The 24,692-nt window shown below is 42.8% G+C and overlaps 1 protein-coding gene across 1 annotated transcript in view; it reads left to right on the forward strand.

Annotated features, from left to right (window-relative positions):
• The window catches only part of LOC100353264 (lactase/phlorizin hydrolase), a 75,395-nt gene that overhangs the window by 22,758 nt on the left and 27,945 nt on the right, over positions 1 to 24,692 (forward strand). Inside the window, exons 6-9 of the mRNA XM_002712429.6 lie at positions 10,280 to 10,994; positions 16,214 to 16,859; positions 19,702 to 21,252; positions 22,263 to 22,531. Coding sequence (XP_002712475.3) covers positions 10,280 to 10,994; positions 16,214 to 16,859; positions 19,702 to 21,252; positions 22,263 to 22,531 — 3,181 coding nt within the window. The remainder of the gene's footprint in view (positions 1 to 10,279; positions 10,995 to 16,213; positions 16,860 to 19,701; positions 21,253 to 22,262; positions 22,532 to 24,692) is intronic.

Below are 24,692 nucleotides of genomic sequence, written 5' to 3' on the forward strand. Positions count from 1 at the left end.
ATCAGACAAAATAAACTTTAACACAAAAACTGTTAAGAGAGACAAAGAGGGCACTGTATAATGATTAAGGGATCAATTCAACAGGAAGGTGTAACGATTATCAACGTATGTGTACCTAATTACAGGGCACCGGTTTATTTAAAAGATTTGTTAAGGGACTTAAAGGGAGACTTAGACTCCAATACAATAGTACTGGGGGACTTCAATACTCCACTCTCAAAAATAGATCAACAGGACAGAAGATCAACAAGGATACAGTAGATTTAAACGACACTATAGCCCAAATGGGTCTAACAGATACCTACAGAACTTTCAATCCTACATTTAAAGAATTTACATTCTTCTCAGCAGTGCATGGAACCTACTATAGGACTGACCACATACTAGGCCATAAAGCAAGTCTCAGCATATTCAAAAGAATTAGAATCATACCATGCAGCTTCTCAGACCATAGAGGAATGAAGTTGGAAATTAGCAACTCAGGAATCCCTAGAGCATATGCAAACACATGGAGACTGAACAACATGCTCCTGAATGAACACTGGGTCACTCAAGAAATCAAAAATTTTCTGGAAGTAAATGAGAATAACAGCACACTTATGGGATACAGCAAAAGCAGTGTTAAGAGGAAAGTTTATAGCAATAGGTGCCTACGTCAAGAAATTGGAAAGGCACCAAATAAATGAGCTTTCAATGCATCTCAAGGATCTAGAAAAACTGCAGCAAACCAGACCCAAATCTAGTAGGAGAAGAGAAATAATTAAAATCAGAGAAGAAATCAACAGGATTGAATAAAAAAAAATTACAAAAAATCAGCCAAACGAGGAGCTGGTTTTTTGAAAAAAATAAACAATATTGACACCCCATTGGCCCAACTTACTAAAAAATGAAAAGACCCAAATCAGTAAAATCAGAGATGAAAAAGGAAATGTAACAACAGACACCACAGAAATAAAAAGAATCATCAGAAATTACTACAAGGACTTGTATGCCAGCAAACAGGGAAACCTATGAGAAATGGATAGATTCCTGGACACATGCAACCTACCTAAATTGAACCAGGAAGACATAGGAAACCTAAACAGACCCATAACTGAGACAGAAGTTGAAACAGTAATAAAGGCCCTCCCAACAAAGAAAAGCCAGGACCAGATGGATTCACTGCTGAATTCTACCAGACATTTAAAGAAGAACTGACTCCAATACTTCTCAAACTATTCAGAACAATAGAAAAAGAGGGAATCCACCCAAATTCTTTCTATGAAGCCAGCATCACCTTAATTCCTAAGCCAGAAAAAGATGCAGCATTGAAAGAAAATTACAGACCAATATCCCTGATGAACATAGACCCAAAAACCCTCAATAAAATTCTGGCCAATAGAATGCAACAGCACATCAGAAAGATCATCCACCCAGACCAAGTGGGATTTATCTCTGGTATGCAGGGATGGTTCAATGTGCACAAATCAATCAATGTGATACACCACATTAACAGACTGCAGAAGAAAAACCGTATGATTATTTCAATAGACGCCGAGAAAGCATTTGATAAAATACAACACCCGTTCATGATGAAAACTCTAAGCAAACTGGGTATGGAAGGAACATTCCTCAATACAATCAAAGCAATTTATGAAAAACCCATGGCCAGAATCCTATTGAATGGGGAAAAGTTGGAAGCATTTCCACTGAGATCTGGTACCAGACAGGGATGCCCACTCTCACCACTGCTATTCAATATAGTTCTGGAGGTTCTAGCCAGAGCTATTAGGCAAGAAAAAGAAATTAAAGGGATACAAACTGGGAAGGAAGAACTCAAACTAGCCCTCTTTGCAGATGATATGATTCTTTATTTAGGGGATCCAAAGAACTCTACTAAGAGACTATTGGAACTCATAGGAGAATTTGGAAAAGTAGCAGGATATAAAATCAGTGCACAAAAATCAACAGCCTTTGTATACACAGGCAATGCCATGGATGAGAAAGAACTTCTAAGATCAATTCCATTCACAATAGCTACAAAAACAATCAAATACCTTGGAATAAACTTAACCAAGGATGTTAAAGATCTCTACAATGAGAATTACAAAGTCTTAAAGAAAGAAATAGAAGAGGGTACCAAAAAATGGAAAAATCTTCCATGCTCATGGTTTGGAAGAATCAATATCATCAAAATGTCCATTCTCCCAAAAGCGATTTATAGATTCAATGCGATACCAATCAAAATACCAAAGACATTCTTCTCAGATCTGGAAAAAATGATGCTGAAATTCGTATGGAGACACAGGAGACCTCGAGCAGCTAAAGCAATCTAGTACAACAAAAACAAATCCGGAGGCATCACAATACCAGATTTCAGGACATGCTACAGGGCAGTTGTAATCAAAACAGCATGGTACTGGTACAGAAACAGATGGATAGACCAGTGGAACAGAATTGAAACACCAGAAATCAATTCAAACATCTACAGCCAACTCATATTTGATCAAGGATCCAAAACCAATCCCTGGAGTAAGGACAGTCTATTCAATACATGGTGCTGGGAAAACTGGATTTCCACGTGCAGAATCATGAAGCAAGACCCCTACCTTTCACCTTACACAAAAATTCACTCAACATGGATTAAAGACTTAAATCTACGACCTGACACTATCAAATTATTAGAGAGCATTGGAAAAACCCTGCAAGATATAGGTACTAGCAAAGACTTCTTGGAAAAGACCCCAGAAGCACAGGCAGTCAAAGCCAAAATTAACATTTGGCATTGCATCAAATTGAGAAGTTTCTGTACTGCAAAAGAAACAGTCAGGAAAGTGAAGAGGTAACTGACAGAATGGGAAAAAATATTTGCAAACTATGCAACAGATAAAGGGTTGATAACCAGAATCTACAAAGAAATCAAGAAACTCCACAACATCAAAACAAACAACCCACTTAAGAGATGGGCCAAGGATCTCAATAGACATTTTTCAAAAGAGGAAATCCAATGGGCCAACAGACACATGAAAAAATGTTCAAGATCAGTAGCTATCAGGGAAATGCAAATCAAAACCACAATGAGGTTTCACCTCACCCCGTTTAGAATGGCTCACATTCAGAAATCTATCAACAATAGATTTTGGAGAGGATGTGGGGAAAAAGGGACACTAACCCCCTATTGGTGGGAATGCAAACTGGTCAAGCCACTATGGAAGTCAGTCTTGAGATTCCTCAGAAACCTGAATATAACCTTACCATACAACCCAGCCATCCCACTCCTTGGAATTTACCCAAAGGTAATTAAATTGGCAAACAAAAAGCTGTCTGCATATTAATGTTTATTGCAGCTCAACTCACAATAGCTAAGACCTGGAACCAACCCAAATGCCCATCAATAGTAGACTGGATAAAGAAATTATGGGACATGTACTCTATAGAATACTATACAGCAGTCAAAAACAATGAAATCCAGCCATTTGCAACAAGATGGAGGAATCTGGAAAACATTATGCTGAGTGAATTATGCCAGTCCCAAAGGGACAAATATCATATGTTCTCCCTGATCGGCGACAACTAACTGAGCACCAAAGGGGAAACCTGTTGAAATGAAATGGACACTATGAGAAACAGTGACTTGATCAGCCCTTGTCCTGACTGTTGATGTACGATTTAATACTTTATCCCTTTTAGTATTTTTTTTTGTTCTAGTACTATTGGTTGAACTCTGTAATTAACACACAATTATCCTTAGGTGTTTAAAATTTAACTAAAAAGTGATCCCTGTTAAATATAAGAGTGGGAATAAGAGAGGGAGGAGATGTACTATTTGGGACATGCTCAATCGGACTTGCCCCAAATGGTGGAGTTAGAAACGTACCAGGAGATTCCAATACAGTCCCATCAAGGTGGCATGTACCAATGCCATCTCACTAGTCCAAGTAATCAATTTCAGTTCACAATTGATCATAATGACAGGATTAAGAGTCAAAGGGATCACACAAACAAGACTAGTGTCTGCTAATACTAACTGATAAATCAAAAAGGGAGAGAAGGATCCAACATGGAAAGCGGGTACACAGCAGACTCATAGAATGGCAGATGTCCTAAACAGCACTCTGGCCTCAGAATCAGCCCTTAAGGCAGTCGGGTCTGGCTGAAGAGCCCATGAGAGTATTTTAGGCATGGAAAGCCAAGACACTGGAAAAAAAAGAAGACCTAAGTGAAAGATCTCTGTGAGTAAGATCCCAGTGGAAAGAACAGGGCCATCAAAGAAGGTACCTTTCTCTGAAGGGAGGAGAGAACTTCCACTTTGACTATGACCCTGTTGGAATAAGATCGAAATCAGTGAACTCAAGAGGCTTCCATAACCTTGGCAACTCATGACTAGAGCCTGGGGAGAATACTGACACCATAAACAAGAGTGTCAAATTAAGTCAACAACAGGAGTCACTGTGTACTTACTCCTCATGTGGGATCTGTCCTTAATGTGTTGTCCAATGTGAAGTAATGCTGTAACTAGTACTGAAGCAGTATTTTACACTTTGTGTTTCTGTGTGGGTGCAAACTGATGAAATCTTTACTTAATATATACTGAATCGATCTTCTGTATATAAAGATAATTGAAAATGAATCTTGATATGAATGGAATGGGAGAGGGATAGAGAGATGGGAGGGTGCGAGTGGGAGGGAAGTTATGGGGGGGAAGCCATTGTAATACATTAACTGTACTTTGGAAATTTATATTTACTAAATAAAAGTTAAAAAAACCTGTTCTTCAACAGTTTTTTTATTTATCTTTTGATTTCTTCTATGAACCACTGTTCATTCAGAAACATGTTGTATATGTTCTAGAGATTCTTGAGTTGTTGATTTCCAGCTTCATTCCATTGTGTTCAAAGAAGATACATAGTATGATTTAAATTTTTTTGAATTTGCTGAGACTTGCTTTATGGTCTGGCCTGTGGTCTATCCTAGAGAAAGTCCCATACAATGATGAGAAGAATGTGTAATCTGCAGTTGTAGGATGAAAAGTTCTGTAGATATCTCTTAGGTCTATTTTGTCTATAATGTCACTTAGCTATTATTTCCTTGTTGATTTTTTGTCTGGTTGATCTGTCCATTGCTGAAAGGGGGTTATTTAAGTCCCCCATTACTATTGATGGGAATCTATGTCTCCCTTTAGAGTAATTAACATTTACTTTAAATATCCAGGTACCCTGTGATTAGGTGCATACACATTTACTATAGTCATATCCTCCTGTTGAATTGATCTATTAAGCATTGCATAGCATCCTTCTTTGTCTCTTTTAACAGTTTTTGTGTTAAAGTCTATTTTGTCTGATATTAGGATGTCTACACTAGCTCTTTTTTGGTTTCTGTTAGCATGGAATTTCTTTTTCCATCCTTTTAGTTGCAGTCTGTTGGTGAGATGTGTTTCTTGTAGGCAGCAAATAGACGGATTTTGTTTTTTAATCCATTGAGCCAGTCTGTATCTTTTAACTGGAGAGTTGAGGCCATTTACATTCAAGGTGACTATTGATTAATAACAACTTGGCCCTGCCATTTTTCCAAAAATATTCCTATTGTTTACTTTGAATTTCCTTTGTACTTTTATTGGAAGAGTTTCTTCCTTCACCTTATTTCATAGTGATGACCGCGTTTCTGTGTTTTTGTATGTAGTACATCCTTAAGCATCTCTTCTAAGGCTGGATGAGTGGTGACAAATTCTTTCTTTTTTTTTTTTTAAAGATTTATTTATTTATCTGAAAGTCAGAATTACACAGAGAGAGGAGAGGCAGAGACAGAGAGGTCTTCCATCGCATGGTTCACTCCCCAAATGGCCTCAACAGCTGGAGCTGTGCCAATCTGAAGCCAGGAACCAGGAGCTTCTTCTGAGTCTCCCACATGGGGGTGCAAGGTCCCAAGGATTTGGGCCATCTTCTACTGGTTTCTCAGGCCATAGCAGAGAGCTGGATTGGAAGTGGAGCAGCCGGGTCTCAAAATGGAGCCCATATGGGATGCAGGCACTCCAGACCAGGGTGTTAACCTGCTGCGCCACAGTGCTGGCCCTGACAAATTCTTTCAACTTCTGTTTGTTTTGAAAGATCTTTATTTCACCTTCATTCATAAATGAGAGCTTATAGCATTCTGGACTGACAGTTTTTTTCTCTTAACACTTTGACTATATCTTGTCATTCTCTCCTAGTCTGTAGCATTTCTGATGAGAAGTCTGCTATCACTCTAATTGGATCCTTTGAAAGTAATCTAACGTTTGTCTCAAGCATGTTTTAGAATCTTTTCTTTATGTTTCACTGTGCTGAATTTGATTATAATGTGTCATGGTAAAGATTTTTTTCTGGTCACGTCTATTAGGAGTTCTGTGTGCTTCCTGTTCTTGGATGTCCCTTTCTTTCTCCACATTAGGAAAGTTTTCTATTATTATTTCACTAAAAAGCCTTCTAATCCTTTCTCTGTGCATGCCTTCACGAACTCCCAAGACCTGTATATTGGGTTCTTTGATAGTATCCCATAGATCTGCAACGTTTTTTTAGTTTTCTATTTTTTTTATTTTTTAATATATATTTTTGGTCTGACTGTAAACTTTCCATAGATTTGTCTTCTAACTTGGATATTCTGTCTTCTGCCTCACCAATTCTGTTAAGGCTTTCCACCACATTTTAATTTGTCCTATTGAATTCTTCATTTCTAATATTTTGTTTTGATTTCTCTTTAAAATCTCAATTTCATGAGAAAAATTTTCTTTTATATCATGTACAGATTTCTTTAGTTCATTTATCAATTTTTGAATTCCATTTCTGGTGTTTCTTCAGTCTCTTCATTTTCATATTCTAGTATTGAAGTGTCGATGTCTTCCTTTGAGGGAGTCATGTTGTCTACCTTTTTTCTTGAATTACTGCATTTTTAAGGCATTTGTGGAGATACTTGTTTATTTTTTCCCCTGTGATGAGTTTTGTCTTTTGACTATGGCACTATGGATTAGTGGAGTGTCTGCTCTTTCAGTGAATACCCTGAGGTGTGTGTTATGTGGCCAGGGAGCTCCATTCAGTGCTCTAAGTGAGGGGAATGTCCAATGTGACTCCCAAACTGGGTGTGGTAAGTCTCCTCTTTTTTTTCTTTATCAGAGGGGAGGTTTGTCATGTGTCATGCTGTGTTGACATAGTCTCACATTTACCTTCTCTCCTCCAAGGAGACCAATGCCTGGGTGCTAGCCCCACTGGATACAATATTCATCCATGCTGCCACAAGAACCACACAAAGGATCCATTCAGTCTTCGGTGTGAGCACAGATCCCACAGCAGTGACCCTCATCAGGAAATCAGGGAGCCCTGAGCATGTAGAGCCACCCACAGTGACTACCCAAAGAACCAGCCACACCCTGTGCCCTCAAAAGCAGCCACCGTGTTTTCATAGTCCCAGCACACAAGGCTACCACTGTATGGAACACCCAGCTCCATAAGTTCTCCCAGCCAGACTCAGGCATCTCTTCTCAGCTAGTTGCTTGTGCACGGACATGAGCTAGCACAGCTGTTACATACATCAAAATGGTGCCCGCCCACTCTTGGCTAGTTACAGGACACTGGTGCTGGGTGATCAGGGAGAAGGAAATGTGCCACCTTTTTTCCCTCTAGGTTGGCAGGTAGACTGTTCGGAGCTGGGCTTATACTAGACTCTTCCCGTGGCTTTATCACAGTGACTTGGGCTTCTGCAGTCTGGTCTCACCTCACTCTCCAAAGCGGTGCTGAGGCTTTCGGCTGCTGGGGTCCTGAGTTGTGCACATCCACACCCTCCATGTAGATCTACACTGTCCCTCTAATTTGAATAGAGTTTCCTTTGCTGTTGTCTCCCTAACTCTTCCCTGAAATTGTACGCTCTGCATATTTTCTTTTAACCATCTTTCTTTAGGCTAGAGCAGTAAGCTCCCTCTCTATTCCACCATCTTGGTGCCTTTATCAGGCTGTTTTGATGATAACTGCCCTGTAGTATGCCTTGAAATCTGGTATTGGAATGCCTCTGGCTTTGTTTTTGTTCTTATTGTGTAAGGTTTTTTTTTTAATTTTTTATTTTTTTTTAGCTATTCGGGATCTCTAGTGTTTCTAGATGAATTTTAGCATTTTTTTCTAGATCTGAGAAGAATGTCACTGGTATTTTGATTGGGATTTCATAGAATTTATAAAATACTTTCAGTAGTGTGGACATTTTGATATTAATTCTTTCAATTCATAAACATGGAACTTTTTTATTTTTTGTGTCTTCCTCTGTTTCCTTTTAAAAATGTTTCATAATTTTCATCATAGAGATCACTGACCTACTTGGTTACATTTATTCAAAGGTATTTAATTTTTTGGAAGCTATTGTGATAGAGATTTATCTTAAAAGCTCTTTCTCAGCCATGGGATTGCCTGTATACAAAGCCTTATTTTGATTTTTATGTGTTAATTTTATATCCTGCCAATTTACTAAACTCATAATTTTTTGAGTTCTAATAGTTTCTTAGTGGATTCTTTTGGTTCCCCTATATATAGAATCCTGTCATCTGCAAGTAGGGATAATTTGACTTCCTTCTTTTCAAGTTTATCCTTTAATTTCTTTTTCTTTCCTGATGGCTCTGGTTCAGACTTCCAGGACTATATTGAATAGCAATGAAGAGCATGGGCATCCTTGTGTGGTTCAGAATCTTAGTGGGAATGCTTCCAACTTTTCCCCATTCAGTAAGATGCTGGCTTTGGGTTTGTGATAAATTGCCTTGATAGTGCTGAGGAATTTTCTTTCTATATCCAATTTGCTTAAGGTTTTATCATGAAAGGATGTTATATTTTATCAAATGCTTTCTATTTATTGAGAAAACCATATGATGCTTGTTCTTCATTTGTTAATGTGATATATATCACATTTATTGATTTGTGATGTTGAACCATCCCTACATACCTAGGATAAATCCAAATTGGTCCAGGTGAATGATCTTTCTGATGTGTTTTTGGATTTGATTAGTATTTTGTTGAGGATTTTTGGATCTATGTTGATCAGGGATATTGGTCTACAGTTCTCTGTCTCTCTTGTGTCTGTTTCTGGTTTAGGAATTAAGGTGATGCTGGCTTCATAGAAGGAGTTTAGGAGATTCCCTCTCTTTTGACCGTTTTGAACAGATTGAGAATAACTGAAATTAGTTTTTTGTTTGTTTGTTTGTTTGTTTTTTGTACAGGCAGAGTTAGACAGTGAGTGAGAGAGAGAGAGAGAAAGAGAGAAAGGTCTTCCTTCCGTTGGTTCACTCCACAAATAACTGCTACGGCCGGCGTGCCGTGCCGATCAGAAGCCAGGAGCTAGGTGCTTCCTCCTGGTCTCCCATGTGGGTGCAGGGCACAAGCACTTGGGCCATCTTCCACTGCCTTCCTGGGCCACAGAAAAGAGCTGGACTGGAAGAGGAGCAACTGGGACAGAACTGGTGCCCCAACCAGGACTAGAACCCGAGTACCAGCTCCACAGGTGGAGGATTAGCCTAGTGAGCCACGGCGCCGGCCAAAATTAGTTCTTTAAAACTCTGATAGAATTCAGTAGTGAAGCCATATGGTGCTAGCCTTTCTTTGTTCGGAGGGTCTTTATTACTGAAGTCATAATTATTTTTTAAAATTTTTCTTTGTTTATTTATATGAAAGATAGAAAGAGAGCTAGAGATATAGAGATAGAATAGAGACAAGCAGAAATCTCCTATCCACTCATTAATTCTCCAGATTCCCACGATACCTGGCTGAGAAGGCCAAAGCCAGGACCTTAGAATTCCATCTGAGTCTCCCATGTAGGTGAGAGGGTCCCAGTATTTGGCCATCAAGTGCTGCCTAAGGCAAACATTCCAGCAGAAAGATGGATGAGCAGAAGAGCTGGACTCAAACCAACCACTCTAATATGTGTTTTAGGGATCACACGTGGCAACATAATTGCTCTTTCAAATACTTGTGCCTGAAGTTGTTAGTAACTGTGTTTTATAAACAATACATAAAAAGAAAAATAAATTATGGCACCAGAACTCAGGATAGCATTCTAGAACAATATAGTACATAAAACAGCAAACATTAATTAACGTTTTACTCATGCAAGAGCAACAACAAATAGGGATAATAGTAATGACTTTTCCATGTACCAGTTGACTTTGTTGGATATGTTTTTTGACTCGGTGTTTCTGGAATCTTTATTCATTAATGATAATGCCACTGTCCATCAGTGTGGGGGCATTTGTAAACCCCAGGCTGATTAATTATTATGTCTCTTTATGTTACTCCATCCACAGCATGTCTTGCTTTCTGACTGACAGCCTGGCCCTTCAGACAGACCACGAGAGAGCTGCCAGGAACTCAGCCCCTGCGTCGGCCTACCAGAGAGTCTGGGAAATGTTTGCTCACCAGCCCAGGGCAGAAAGGGATGCATTCCTGCAGGATGCTTTTCCCCAAGGCTTCCTGTGGGGCGTCTCCACGGGAGCCTTTAACGTGGAAGGAGGCTGGGCTGAGGGCGGAAGAGGACCCAGTGTCTGGGATCAGTTTGGGCATCTAAAAGCTGCCCAGGGCCAGGCGACACCGGAGGTGGCCAGTGACAGCTACTACAAGTGGGCCTCTGACGTGGCCCTGCTTCGCGGCCTCAGGGCTCAGGTGTACAAGTTCTCCATCTCCTGGTCCCGGATCTTCCCCATGGGGCGCGGGAGCAGCCCTAGCCCCCAGGGCGTCGCCTACTATAACAAGCTGATCGACAGCCTGCTGGACTCCCACATTGAGCCCATGGCCACGCTTTTCCACTGGGACCTGCCTCAGGCCCTACAGGATGAGGGAGGGTGGCAGAATGAGAGCGTGGTGGATGCCTTTGTGGACTACGCAGCCTTCTGCTTCTCTGCGTTCGGGAGCCATGTGAAGCTGTGGGTGACCTTCCACGAGCCATGGGTGATGAGCTACGCGGGTTATGGCACCGGCCAACACGCACCAGGCATCTCAGACCCAGGGATCGCCTCATTTCAGGTATTCCCATCTCTGCATCTCCTACTGATCCAAGCAGAAGGGGTATTTGACTGTAAGAAAGTCATATTATCTGTCTCCTTCCCATCAACAAATACTTCTTTTTGATCTTTAAATCAATCATGGGAAAAGAAGGAATCATAAATAGTTGGTCATGTTATTTTGTCCTGACACCATGCTTGCATTTTTTTTTTCTGACAGGCAGAGTGGACAGTGAGAGAGAGAGACAGAAAGAAAGGTCTTCCTTTTGCCATTGGTTCACCCTCCAATGGCCGCCGCGGCTGGTGCGCTACGGCCGGCGCACCATGCTGATCCGAAGCCAGGAGCCAGGTGCTTCTTCCTGGTCTCCCAGGCGGGTGCAGGGCCCAAGGACTTGAGCCATCCTCCACTGCACTTCCGGGCCATAACAGAGAGCTGGCCTGGAAGAGGGGAAACCGGGACAGAATCTGGTGCCCCGACCGGGACTAGAACCCGGTGTGCCAGCGCTGCAAGGCGGAGGATTAGCCTAGTGAGCCGCGGCACCAGCCCATGCTTGCATTTAAAAACAGTTCTTACATCCTCAGAATGGCGCTGAAGGATGAGAGAGTTGGGGCTCAGAGAGGATACACCATGTGATTGTAACATCACTCGCAGGTTGCCATATTGAGGCCATGCTTTGAGCCTGAAACTCCTTCACCCTGAAGAGAGATTCCCATGTCAGCTAGGACTCTAAGTGGCAAATGTCAAAACAACAAAACAGTCCTAACTGACTTCAGTAAGGAGGAAATTTTTTTAAAGTTTTTATTTATTTACTTGAGAGGTAGAATTACAGACAGTGAGAGGGAGAGACAGAGATAAATGTCTTCCTTCTCCCCAAATGGCCAAAATGGCTGGAGCCACACCAATGCAAAGCCAGGAGCCAGGTGCTTCTTCCTGGTCTCCCATGTGGGTGCAGGGGCCCAAGCACTTGGGCAATCCTCTACTGCTTTCCCAGGCCATATCAGAGAGCTGGATTGGAAGAGGAGGTTCTAGCCGGGACTAGAACCGGTGCCCAGATGGAATCCGATGCCGCAGGCCAAGATTAACCTACTGAGCCACTGGCGCTGGCCCTAGGAGGAAATTTATTATTCAAAGAAACTGAAAACTCTTGGTTTTAGCATGGTTGGGCTGGTACTTGATCAGAGCAGACCCAATGCCACTAGGACCCAAATAGTGTTGGGTTAACCTCTCTTGTTCCCCTCATTGACAATGAGCTTGCTTTTATAGTTCAAGAGCAACAGGAAAGAAATTCCATCTCTTTCTGGCACTCACAGCATACACGTCCTTTTTTTCTCTTATCTCTGGATAGGCTGCATTCCCATGCCCGAACCCATCACTGGGTTTTGGTGAGGGACTATGGTGATTGGTTTATGTGAACATCCAGTGTTCTGTCCCTCAACACCCTGGCTGAGATGTGGGGCAGGGAGCAGAGGAGAGAAGTTGGATTCCAGAGGGTGGTCAGGACCTTGCTTGAGCAAAAAGGGAATGTCATTTTGAGGACAAAATTTAAAATGACTTCACCTGGGACTTCCATCTTTTCCCTTTTTCTTCAGAATCCCCTAGAAATCCATCAGCTTTTTCTTGTAACATCTGTCAAGTTATACACATCACTGTGGTTCCCTGTCACATTTAGAGTTTTGTTCTAAAATTTGAGTATCTCCTGTATTCCATGCTAGGCGTTAAGAGGAGAAACTCAGCTATGACCTTGATATTTTGTAACCTTTTAGGAGAGATGATACTAATGCAAGTAATTCAGTTAGAGAACAACTCAAAATCACCATAGTTAGGGTGAGCTGGAACACCATGAAAAATTGATTCAATGAAATGCCAGAAGTTTAGTGCATAAGTCAAAGCTTCTGTTCTTTTAAATTTAAATTTTACTTATTTACTTATTATTTTAAATTTACTTATTGCTTTTATTTGAAACAGAGAGAGAGAGAGAGATCTCCCATCCATACTTAATTCCCTATATGTACACAATAGCCGATTCTGAAAAGGTCAAACCCAGGAGCCTAGAACTTCATCTGGGTCTCCCACATGAGTGGCTGCAAAGCAAGTACTTGAGCCACTGTCTGCCGCCTCCCAGGATGCAGGGAGATGGAATGGAGAGTAGAGGGAAACTGGAGCCCAGGCACTCTGTTAGGGGATGCAGGCACCTCAAGAGGCAGCTTAACCCTGCCCTGAATGTCTGCTATGAAGCTTCCAGTCTGCTCTTGTTCAGCAGATGAACACATATATACATAAATGGTTCTCTGAAATGGACGATTTGAACTTTTCTTTTTGTGCCCTTGTTGTGGAACTCATCGAAATCATTCTGCTTAGGCTTTTTTTCTTATCTTTGAACTATGGCTCCTGAACTATTTTTACAGAAACTTTGATTAAAACGTTACCTTCATATTTCTCCTTCGTTTCCTGCTTTTATTTATGGAGATGCTTCAAAAAAGTTCATGGAAAAATGGAGGTGAAAAATAAGTTTATTTGGTGCCAAAAATTTTAAAACACATGCACTTTTTTTTTTTTTTAATTTTGACAGGCAGAGTGGACAGTGAGAGAGAGAGACAGAGAGAAAGGTCTTCCTTTGCCGTTGGTTCACCCTCCAATGGCCGCCGCGGCCGGCGCGCTGCGGCCGGCGCATCGCGCTGATCCGATGGCAGGAGCCAGGAGCCAGGTGCTTTTCCTGGTCTCCCATGGGGTGCAGGGCCCAAGCACCTGGGCCATCCTCCACTGCACTCCCTGGCCACAGCAGAGGGCTGGCCTGGAAGAGGGGCAACCGGGACAGAATCCGGCGCCCCGACCGGGACTAGAACCCGGTGTGCCGGCGCCGCTAGGCAGAGGATTAGCCTAGTGAGCCGCGGCGCCGGCCTCACATGCACTTTTTTGTATCAAATGGCTTTTCTGTGAACTTTCTGGGGACCCTTCACATTGGTTAAAATGTTATGATACCATTCACTGTCTTAACTCAGGTTGCTATGTTGCCATTGACTAGTGAGAACAGATGCTTATTTTTTATTTATTTATTTTTTAAGATTTATTTTATTTGAAAGAGTTACACACAGAAGGAGAGGTAGAGAGAGAGACAGACAGAGACAGGTCTTCCATCAGCTGGTTTACTTCCCAATTGGCCACAATGGCTGGAGCTGCACTGATCTGAAGCCAAGAGCCAGGAGCTTCTTCTGGGTCTCCTACGCGAGTCCAGGGGCCCAAGGATTTGAGCCAGCTTCTACTGATTTCCTAGGCCATAGCAGAGAACTGGATCGGAAATGGAGTAGCTGGAACTTGAGCTGGTGCCCAAATGGGATGCCACAACTGCAGGTGGGGGCTTTACCCACTATGCCACAGCGCCAACCCCAACAGATGTCTATTTCTCACAGTCCTGGAGTCTGACAATCCCAAGACCAAATTGTCAGCATGGTCAGGTTGTGATGAGGGCTGTTTTCCTGGTCTGCAGATAGCCATCACTTGTTGTGTCCTCATATGCTGGGGAAGGGAGGAGGGGAGAAAGAGAGAGACAGATCATTCTGGTTGCCTTTCATGTAATGGCCTTGATCCCATTATGAGGGACACAGCCTCATGAACTCATCAGTAGGCAATAACTTCCAAAAGACTCCGTCCCCAAATACCACCACATTGAAGCTTAGGGCTTTGTAATGAATTTTGAGGATGGAAATTCAAATAGCAACTATTTATGGGAAAATTTTAAAGAAATAGTTTCTCTTATTCTCCCAAAGTTTCTTTCCTGTCTTGGATTCTTTGTGTTTATGGCACTATCACAGTGTACCTCATTTAGTGCTCATTGCTTACTTGACTTTGTAACATGACTATTGCAGATGATTGTCTAGTATTCCACTGAGCCCCCACCCTGACACTGACCAGTGTAGAGGGGAAGCATTCCTGACTTTTGGAAAGGTGTGCAGTTTGCCATTGAGTTTAGAACCTGATTAAGTACTTAGATTTGTGGCATGAGAAGCAGCGTAGAGTTTCAGTCTGTAGGGCATATTTTGATATGAAATTCTTCAAAATCCAGTGTCATCATCTTTAGATGATAAAAAGGAAAAAGGAAAGGGAGCAAAAATCTAAGTCTTGCTCCTGCCCTACAGGTTTCTGCTTGATACAGTCTGCACTGTAATCATGTAAGCCTCCCCGTGAGATCCCTAGTCACCTGCTGCTTGCAGCAAGGAAGCTGACATTGAGAGATCAGATTTCTGAGTTTATAAAGCAAGTTAGTGGCAAAGTCGGGCTTTAAATGTAGGCTTGTTATAATCTGGACAGACCTCTTTCACCCACATTAGCCCATAATCCTCCACCAAGAAAAGCTGTTGACTTTTAAGACCACGAGTTAAATCCATAAAGAGATTCCTGGTTGTGAATTTTCTTCCCAGATTTCATTCAAGAGAAAGAGAATAGGTGATTTAGAAACAGTGGCCTTCTCTCTTGTGTGGTATTTAAAACAATACGGCCCATTAACTAACTGGTCAATAAGCACTTATTAAGGACAGAGGCAGTATAGCATTATGGGTGACAATAGCAAACCTGGAATTGGACTGCTTGGATTTTGTGTTCTCACTTTATTTGTAACTGTGAATCTTGTAGTTTTTACACATATGTGGGTTGTGTTTTCCTCATCTGTAAAGTGCTAATAATAAGTGTACTTCCCACAGGTGGTGGTTGTGAGGATTGCATCAAAGTAATAGGTGCTCAATATGTTAGTGGTTTTTAATGTGGTTGTTGATGCTGTTGTTGACTTGGTGACTTCTGGACTCTGTTGATGATGTGGGAGTTGTATTGCTGACATTGTCGTCAACAATGTTGTTGATTAACTGACATTATTGATACTTTTAATATTGCTGACATTGCTATTGACTAGCTGATGTTGATAGTGGTGTTGATGTTAACTTGTTGACATCAGTATTAAGCTCTTATGAGGTTGATATACTGATAATTGTTATTGACTCAGTTGTGTAGTTTTCTGGTTGGCATTATGATTGACTTGTTGGTATCAGTGACTTGTTGATTACTTTGTATTAGTGTTGATGCTGTTGATACTGACTTTGTTGCTGGTGTTATCTTTACTGGCCTGTGGATATTGTTGACATTGGTGTTCGCTTGATGACCTTGTTGTTGTTAACTTGTTATTGGCTTTTTAGTCTTGCTCTTGTCCTTGCTGTTGTTACTAAGCACTGTTTTCCTTCGTTCTTCCCCACAAGGTGGCTCACTTGGTCCTCAAGGCCCACGCCAGGACTTGGCACCACTACAACAGCCACCATCGCCCACAGCAGCAGGGCCGTGTGGGCATTGTGCTGAACTCAGACTGGGCAGAACCCCTGTCTCCAGAGCGACCTGAGGACCTTGCAGCCTCTGAGCGCTTCTTGCACTTCATGCTGGGCTGGTTTGCACACCCCATCTTTGTGGATGGGGACTACCCGGCCACCATGAAGGCTCAGATCCAGCAAAGGAATGAACAGTGCCCTAGTCCTGTCGCACAGCTCCCGGAGTTCACCGACACAGAGAAGCAGCTCTTAAAAGGCTCTGCTGATTTTCTGGGTTTGTCTCATTACACGTCGCGCCTCATCAGCAAGGCCCCAGAAGACAGCTGCATCCCCAGCTATGATACCATCGGAGGCTTCTCCCAACACACGGACCCTGCATGGCCCCAGACTTCGTCTCCTTGGATTCGCGTGGTGCCCTGGGGTATAAGGCGACTGTTGCAGTTTGTATCCTTGGAATATACAAAAGGAAAAGTTCCAATCTACCTGGCTGGGAATGGCATGCCCATAGGGGAGAGTGAAAATCTCCTCAATGATTCCTTGAGAGTAGACTACTTCAATCAGTACATCAATGAGGTGCTCAAGGGTAAGAACAGTGCATCTGCTGGTGATTGGAAGGTGGGTGGTACTTCTCCTCCAAGTCTTCAGAGATTTGTTTAGTGGGAAATGAAGACAAAAGACAATATTAGCATTAACAGTGGGAAGTCCCTTTGCTGATCCTCCTAATTCTCTTTCCTAAAGGCTCCTATCCTAGATTCCCTTTTCTTATTCCTTAGAATGCCTTCTTCCTACTTCTGCTCATCTGAGTGCTATCCAGCCATCAAGCCTCATCATTGTTCAGTTCATTGTGTAGCAAATCTTTATTTAGTGCCTATTATGTTCTAGGCATTGGACAAGAGTATGGGAGTACAATATTAAACCATCATCCTTCACATAGAGAACTCAGTCTGCAAGACACAGAGATTTGACAAATAGTGACATGGATGTTAAAGTATGACACAAGATTACTAAGCATGGGATTCTAACCTGATAAATCACCCCTCATTGCTCTAGCCACACTGACCTCCATCTACTTTAACAAGACATAATGTCTACATCCCATGTCCTTCAATTTAATCCATTGGATCCGTACCTACAATCCCATTCTAACATAACATACTATTTCTATGCCTTTTTATTCCACTATAATGGCAACTAGGTTTCATCTCACAGGTCAGTATTAAGCAGTCAGTCATGAGAGCAGTAAGTGCAGCCATTTGCCTAGAAGGCTGTGTTGAGGTTTCAAGGCCTTGTCTAAATTCAGAGAAAATAGTTGGTTAGAGATACCTGCCTGTCTTGGGCAATGTGATAAGAAATGGAGATCTACCTGCCACTGTTCCTGAGGTCAGACACTCTCTCCATCCTCCACTTGTACTCCTCTCAGCTTCAGTTACAATTTTGTAATCTTCGTAATATTGGAATTCCTTTAAGACATTATCTCTAGTGATCCTCAAAACAGCTTTGTGCAGTAAATAAAGGGCACGTGTTATCCTCATGGAACAACTTTGAAATGAATGCTCTGAGAGTTTGATTGACACACCCACACACATTAAGGAGGGGGCCCAGAGGCCTTTTGGTTTCCAGGCTTTGTTCTTCACTCTACCCACAAAGATGATACTTTTATTCATCTTTGTATCCCAGAGCCTAGTACCCTCCTGGGATAAAGTAGGTGCTTACTATCCTATTTTCTGAATGAATGAACAACTTTACCCCTCTCTTATGTAGCCAATGTGTTTGTTGGGAGGTTTTATAGTTTGATAAAATCAAAGCTTAATGCTTTCCTTACTCCAGGCTAGCATCCACAGCTTTGCCTATTACTTTGGCTTTGGTTCTTGGTTGATCACTAGACTAGTGTGTAGCAAATCAGAGGTGAACAAAATATATTTGTTTCCTGAGTTTTCTCTAACAAATTACCACAGACTTGGACATTCAGAATAACAAAAATGTATTCTTCCACATTTATAAAAGCTAGATATCCAAAATCATGGTGTTGGTAGAGCCGCTTTCCCTCCAAAATCTCAGAGATCATATTCCTTGCTTCTTCTATATTGTTGTGGCTTCATACATTTATTTTTCTTAAGATTTATTTATTTATTTGAAAGAGATAAAGAAAGAGACAGAGACAGCGATCTCCCATCTACTGTTTTACTTCCCAGATACAATAAGGGCTGGAACAGTCAGGCTGAAACCAGGAACCTGGAACTCCATCCAGGTCTCCCACGTGGGTGACAGGGGTTCAAGTATTTGTGCCATCTTCTGCTTATGTCCCAGGTGTGTCAGCAAAGAATCGCATCACAGTTTGAGCAGTCAGGACTTAACTCAGTTTTCATGTAGGATGCTGGTGTCATAGGCAGCACATTAACCAATTACGCCATAATGTCGGTGCCTCCAGACATTTTTTTTTCTTTTCTTTTCTTTTTTTCTTTTTTTTTTTTTTTTGACAGGCAGAGTTAGTGAGAGAGAGAGAGACAGAGAGAAAGGTCTTCCTTCTGTTGGTTCACCCCCCAAATGGCCGCTACAGCCGGCGCACTACACCAATCTGAAGCCAGGAGCCAGGTGCTTCCTCCTGATCTCCCATGTTGGGGGAGGGCCCAAGGACCTGGGCCATCCTCCCCTACCTTCCCGGGCCACAGCAGAGAGTTGGACTGGAAGAGGAGCAACCGGGATAGAACCGGCGCCCCGATCGGGACTAGAACCCAGAGTGCTGGTGCAGCAGGCAGAGGATTAGCCTAGTGAGCTGCAGGGCCGGCCAAAACATTTCTTGTCTTATGGCTACATCTCTCCATTCTCTGTCTCCAACTTCCCATGGCCTTTTCTTCTTAGAAAGACACTTGTTACTAGATTTAGGGCTTTCCTGGGAAATCTAGGAATATCTCATCTTAAGATCACTAACTCAGTTACCTTTGCAAAGTCCTTGCAAACTTCCTAGTCAGGTTATATTCACAAGTCTGTTGGTTTAGGACTTAGACATATCTTTCAGAGCTAGGTGGTCACTATTTAGCCTACTACACCAAGGAATAGGCTTTTATTGGGATTTATTTCATTTTTCATATGTAGTATGTTATTGTTTTATGTCAGCATTACCAAATATCAACAATGAAAAGCAAAAGCACATTTTTAAAAAAAGATTAAATGATTTATGTATTCTGTATTAAACCAGGGTACCAAGGAAGGGACACATTCTCTCTAGTACTATTTTTATGATAAGGATGCTCCTTTTGATGAGAGCCCTAGAAGTAAATTGGTATTTTATGGGAGTCTTGTGTGTTTCTTTTATTCTGAGAAGGCAAAGGGTAAGATTTGGGAGCAATCCAAATCACTTCAAGCTGTCATGTGAAAAGGAAAACTTTGAGAAAGCAGCAAAAGTAATGGAGATTTCCTCTTCTCAGCTATCAGGGAGGACTCAGTGGATGTTTGTTCTTACATTGCTCGCTCCCTCATGGATGGCTTTGAAGGCCCCGCCGGCTACAGCCAGAGATTCGGGCTATACCATGTCAATTTCAACGAGAGCAGCAAGCCCAGAACTCCTAGGAAATCTGCCTTCCTTCTCACCAGCATCATTGAAAAGAATGGTTTCTTCACCAAGGCAGTAAAACAACCGCTACCACCTAACTCAGCACACCTGCCTTCCAAAACCAGAGCCTCGGCCCTCCCATCAGAGGTGCCCTCCAAGGCTAAAGTGGTTTGGGAGAAGTTCTCCAACCAGACCAAGTTTGAAAGAGACTTGTTCTATCATGGTACATTCCGGGATGACTTCCTGTGGGGCGTGTCCTCTTCAGCGTATCAGATTGAAGGAGCTTGGGATGCTGATGGCAAAGGGCCCAGCATTTGGGATAACTTTACTCACACCCCAGGGAACGGTGTGATGGACAGCTCCACAGGAGACATCGCCTGCGACAGCTACAACCAACTGGATGCTGATCTGAATGTGCTTCGAGCTTTGAAGGTGAAAGCCTATCGGTTCTCTCTCTCCTGGTCTCGCATTTTCCCAACCGGGACAAACAGTTCTATCAATAGTCATGGTGTTGATTATTACAACAGGCTGATCGATGGCTTGCTGGCAAGCAATATCTTTCCCATGGTGACACTGTTTCACTGGGACCTGCCCCAGGCCCTCCAGGATATAGGAGGCTGGGAGAATCCTTCCTTGATTGATCTGTTTGACAGCTATGCAGACTATTGTTTCCAGACGTTTGGGGACAGAGTCAAGTTCTGGATCACCCTTAATGAGCCCACGTATTATTCATGGTGGAGTTATGGCTCAGGGACCTTTCCCCCAAATGTGAATGACCCAGGCTGGGCACCTTATAGGATCAGCCATGCCCTCATCAAAGCGCATGCCCGAGTCTACCACACGTATGATGAGAAATACAGGCAGAGTCAGAACGGGGTCATCTCATTGAGTCTTGTCGCAGAATGGGCAGAGCCCAAGTCACCGGATGTCCTAAGAGACGTGGAAGCAGCTGACAGAAAGATGCAGTTCACCCTGGGCTGGTACGCCCACCCCATTTTTAAAGCTGGAGACTATCCCGATGCCATGAAGTGGAAAGTGGGCAACAGGAGTGAACTCCAGCACTTAGCCACATCCCGCCTGCCAAGCTTCACTGAGGAAGAGAAGAGCTACATTAGGGGTACGGCCGACGTCTTCTGCCTCAACACCTATTCCTCCAAAATTGTGCAGCATAAGACACCCGCGCTCAACCCACCCTCCTACGAAGATGACCAGGAACTGGCTGAGGAGGAGGATACCTCATGGCCGACCACGGCAATGAACAGAGCTGCGTCCTTTGGAATGCGGAGACTCCTGAATTGGATCAAGGAAGAATATGGAGACATCCCCATTTACATCACAGAAAACGGGGTAGGCCTGACAAATCCAGAACTGGAGGATATTGACAGGATATTTTACTACAAAACCTACATCAACGAAGCTTTGAAAGGTATGTGAGGTCTTGATCTTCCTTACAAAATCTTCCAGCATTCCAAATGTCATGTGTTTGAAATGGTCTGGCAGGGTGATTTACAAACCATTGACCATTCTCTCTCTTATGTCCTAACTGTGTAACTCTCTACTTGTCTTGTGGGTTTGCCTGTTTGGGAAGCTTTAAAAAAGGTCTGGTTGTCTTGTCAGAGAGTGCAGAAGTGTATAACACAGAAGCCCCACAAGACTGTTTTTCTGAATCTGCTCACCTCTTCTTTCATTTTTAACTTATTTGTTTGAAAGTCAGAGTTAAACAGAGAGAAGGAGAGAGAGAATGGCATCTTCCTTCTGCTAGTTCATTCCCTAGATGGCTACAACAGCTGGTTCTAAGCCAGGCTGACGCCAGGAGCTTCTTATTGGTCTTCCACATTGTGGCAGGGCCCCAATCAGTTGGCCCATCTTCCGCTGCCTTTCCCAGGCCATTAGGAGGGAGCTGGATTAGAAGTGGAGCAGACAGGACTCTAACAGGTACCCATATGGTTAGCCAGCATTGCAGGCAGTCACTTTAGCCACTATGCTTAACGCCAGCCCCACTCACTTGTTCTTAAGATACTACCTTGTGATATGTTCTAATCTACTGCTGGGGATAAAATATAAACTTCTGCCCTCATAGGACTCATATTCTAGTGGTTTCCACTGACCCTAGAACAAGACACTCTCTTCTAATTCACAGTTCTGTTCTTAAGCTCCTGAGCAGACTGAGGTCCTTGAATTTGACACGTATCTCTGCCTTACAGAAATATTTGATTTTGTGAAGATTAGTCATTAATACTTGCTGTGGGCTTGTCAGAGATGGCAAAAAGTAAGATCAAAAAGATGATCTGTTCCTCTCAGGGCATAGGCTCCTTTGTGCACAAGTTGACAGTTTAGAACCATTGTTTGAGTGAAGGAGCCAGTCTTGCCTAGGCTTCTTGGGGTTCTTGCCTCCCGGGTTAAAACTCTGCTCTGCTCACCATGAAATGTTCCCAGCCTACAGGCTCGATGGTGTCAACCTTCGAGGTTATTCTGCCTGGTCTCTGATGGACAACTTTGAGTGGCTTCGAGGCTACACAGTCAAGTTTGGACTGTATCATGTTGACTTTGAGGATGCGAACAGGCCTCGCACAGCAAGAATCTCAGCCAGTTACTACACAGAACTCATTACCAACAACGGCATGCCACTGCCCAGTGAGGATGAGTTCATGTATGGACAGTTTCCTGAGGGCTTCGTCTGGAGTGCAGCTACTGCTTCGTATCAGGTAAGGAGTTCAGGGAAGTGCATACCACATACTGCACAGCTGCCATGCACTGGATCTGGGCTTGCTGCCGCAGAAGAGTAGGGATTCCAATAACTCTTGGGAGTTGTTGAAGGGAGTGCCTGTGTTGTGAGGGTCTGGTGATTCCTCTTCCTGGACAACCTGGCTTCTTCACAACCTCAAATTTGGTCCAGTCAGCACAGTTAGGTGGGCTGTGCTGAGCTGGGACTTGTAGGGCCAGGTGAAACAGGTGAAGCCTGGACAGAAATACAAGGGCAAAGATATTTAAGTATTAACAGTCTCTACTGGAAATCTTGATTTCATTCTTGGTCTCTTCCAAGCAGGAAGCTTAATCAAATTGGCTCTAAATGTGGGACTGGAAGTTTTCTGATGCCCTACAGCATCAGATTGTTACATTATTTATGTCAAATTAGCTCACTAATACAGAAAATATGAGGATTTTATTTTTTGCTAGAAAAATGAAAGATTAAAGGCAAAGAATGATTTGCATGGCAAGGAGCATCTTGCCTCTTTTTGTCTTTGCTGATGCAGGAATGGGCTGTGTATACTCTTTCTGGAACCCAGGCAAGGCTGGTGGTGTGAACTGAACTAAGTGTCTCAGCCCATGGGTTTTTCCCAGTGGTCATGTGATACCTACTGCCACAGAACCACAGTACCAGACTATTAAAAGTCTTAGACTAGTTTACACGTATTTATTAATTGAAATCACTTATCAGTAAAACATAAATACTATTCATGTATTGTATTTTGTGGACTCCAGGAAATTCTAGCACTTAAGTGAAAGGTTCACTTAAGACAAATGCAAAGATGTCAGAGGTGGGATTCTGTTGTATATCAAAAAACAGAATCCTCTGGGGCTGGCACTGTGGCTTAACATGTAAGGCCATGGCCTGCAGTGCCAGCGTCCCATATGGATGCTGGTTCAAGTCCCGGTTGCTCCTCTTTCCATCCAGCTCTCTGCTATGGCCTGAGAAAGCAGTAGAAGATGGCCCAAGTACTTGGGCCCCTGTACCCACATGGGAGACCTGGCTTCGGATCGGCTCATCTCTGGCCATTGAAGCCATTTAGGGAATGAACCAGCGATGGAAGATTCTCTTTCTCTCTCTCTCCCTCTCTCTGCCTCTGCCTCTGCCTCTCTATAACTCTGACAGGAACTCTAGGTCTCCCACATGGGTTGCAGGTGCCCAAATACTTGGTCCATATTCTGTTGCTTTCTCAGGCACATTAGCAGGGAGCTGGATTTGGAGTGGAGCAGGCAGTACTCAGATCAGCAGCCAAATGTAGGATGCCAGGGTCAAAAGAGTCTGCTTGGCCCACTGTACACAACACTGGGCACACTGCTAGATTCTGAAACTCTGCCCATACAAAGGGCAGGAAATGTCTAAAAAAATATTTTAGCCAATACACATCTTGAATTTTTAAGTTGATAACAGTGAGCACCTATTTCTATTTATCTTGACAATCAACAGGTATAATTTCATTGTGACATTGAGTGTTCTGAGTAACAGTGTGGTGCATGAATTGAGAATGGATGAGAAGTATTTGTAATGTGGGTTTCTTGACTAGAGTACTAGCTGACCCCTTGAGATTATGTGGTTTTTTTTGTGTGTTTTTTTTTTGTTTTGTTTTGTTTTGTTTTGACAGGCAGAGTTAGAGAGAGAGAGAGACAGAGACAGAGAGAAAGGTCTTCCTTCTGTTGGTTCACCCCCCCAAATGGTTGCTACGGCCGGCGCACTGCGCTGATCTGAAGCCAGGAGCCAGGTGCTCCTCCTGGTCTCCCATGCGGGTGCAGGGCCCAAGCATTTGGGCCATCCTTCCCTACCGTCCTGGGCCACAGCAGAGAGCTGGACTGGAAGAGGAACAACCAGGACAGAACTGTCACCCCAACCGGGACTAGAACCTGGGGTGCCAGTGCCGCAGTCAGAGGATTAGCCTAGTGAGCCACAGCGCCGGCCAAGATTATGTGTTTTTTTTTTTTTTTTTAATATCTATTTGCTAATCTTTTCAGACAGAGAAAAGCAGCAGAAATAATTCTGGAGACGCCCATATACCCTTATCTCAGCCTTTTCAAATGTTTACATTTTGCCATATTTGCCTTATTCTTTCTCTGTATGTATATGCACACACACACACACACACACAC

The sequence above is a fragment of the Oryctolagus cuniculus genome, chromosome 3 (genome assembly GCF_051225735.1).
Source record: "Oryctolagus cuniculus isolate XC-2025 breed Fujian yellow rabbit chromosome 3, ASM5122573v1, whole genome shotgun sequence".
NCBI lineage: Eukaryota > Metazoa > Chordata > Mammalia > Lagomorpha > Leporidae > Oryctolagus > Oryctolagus cuniculus.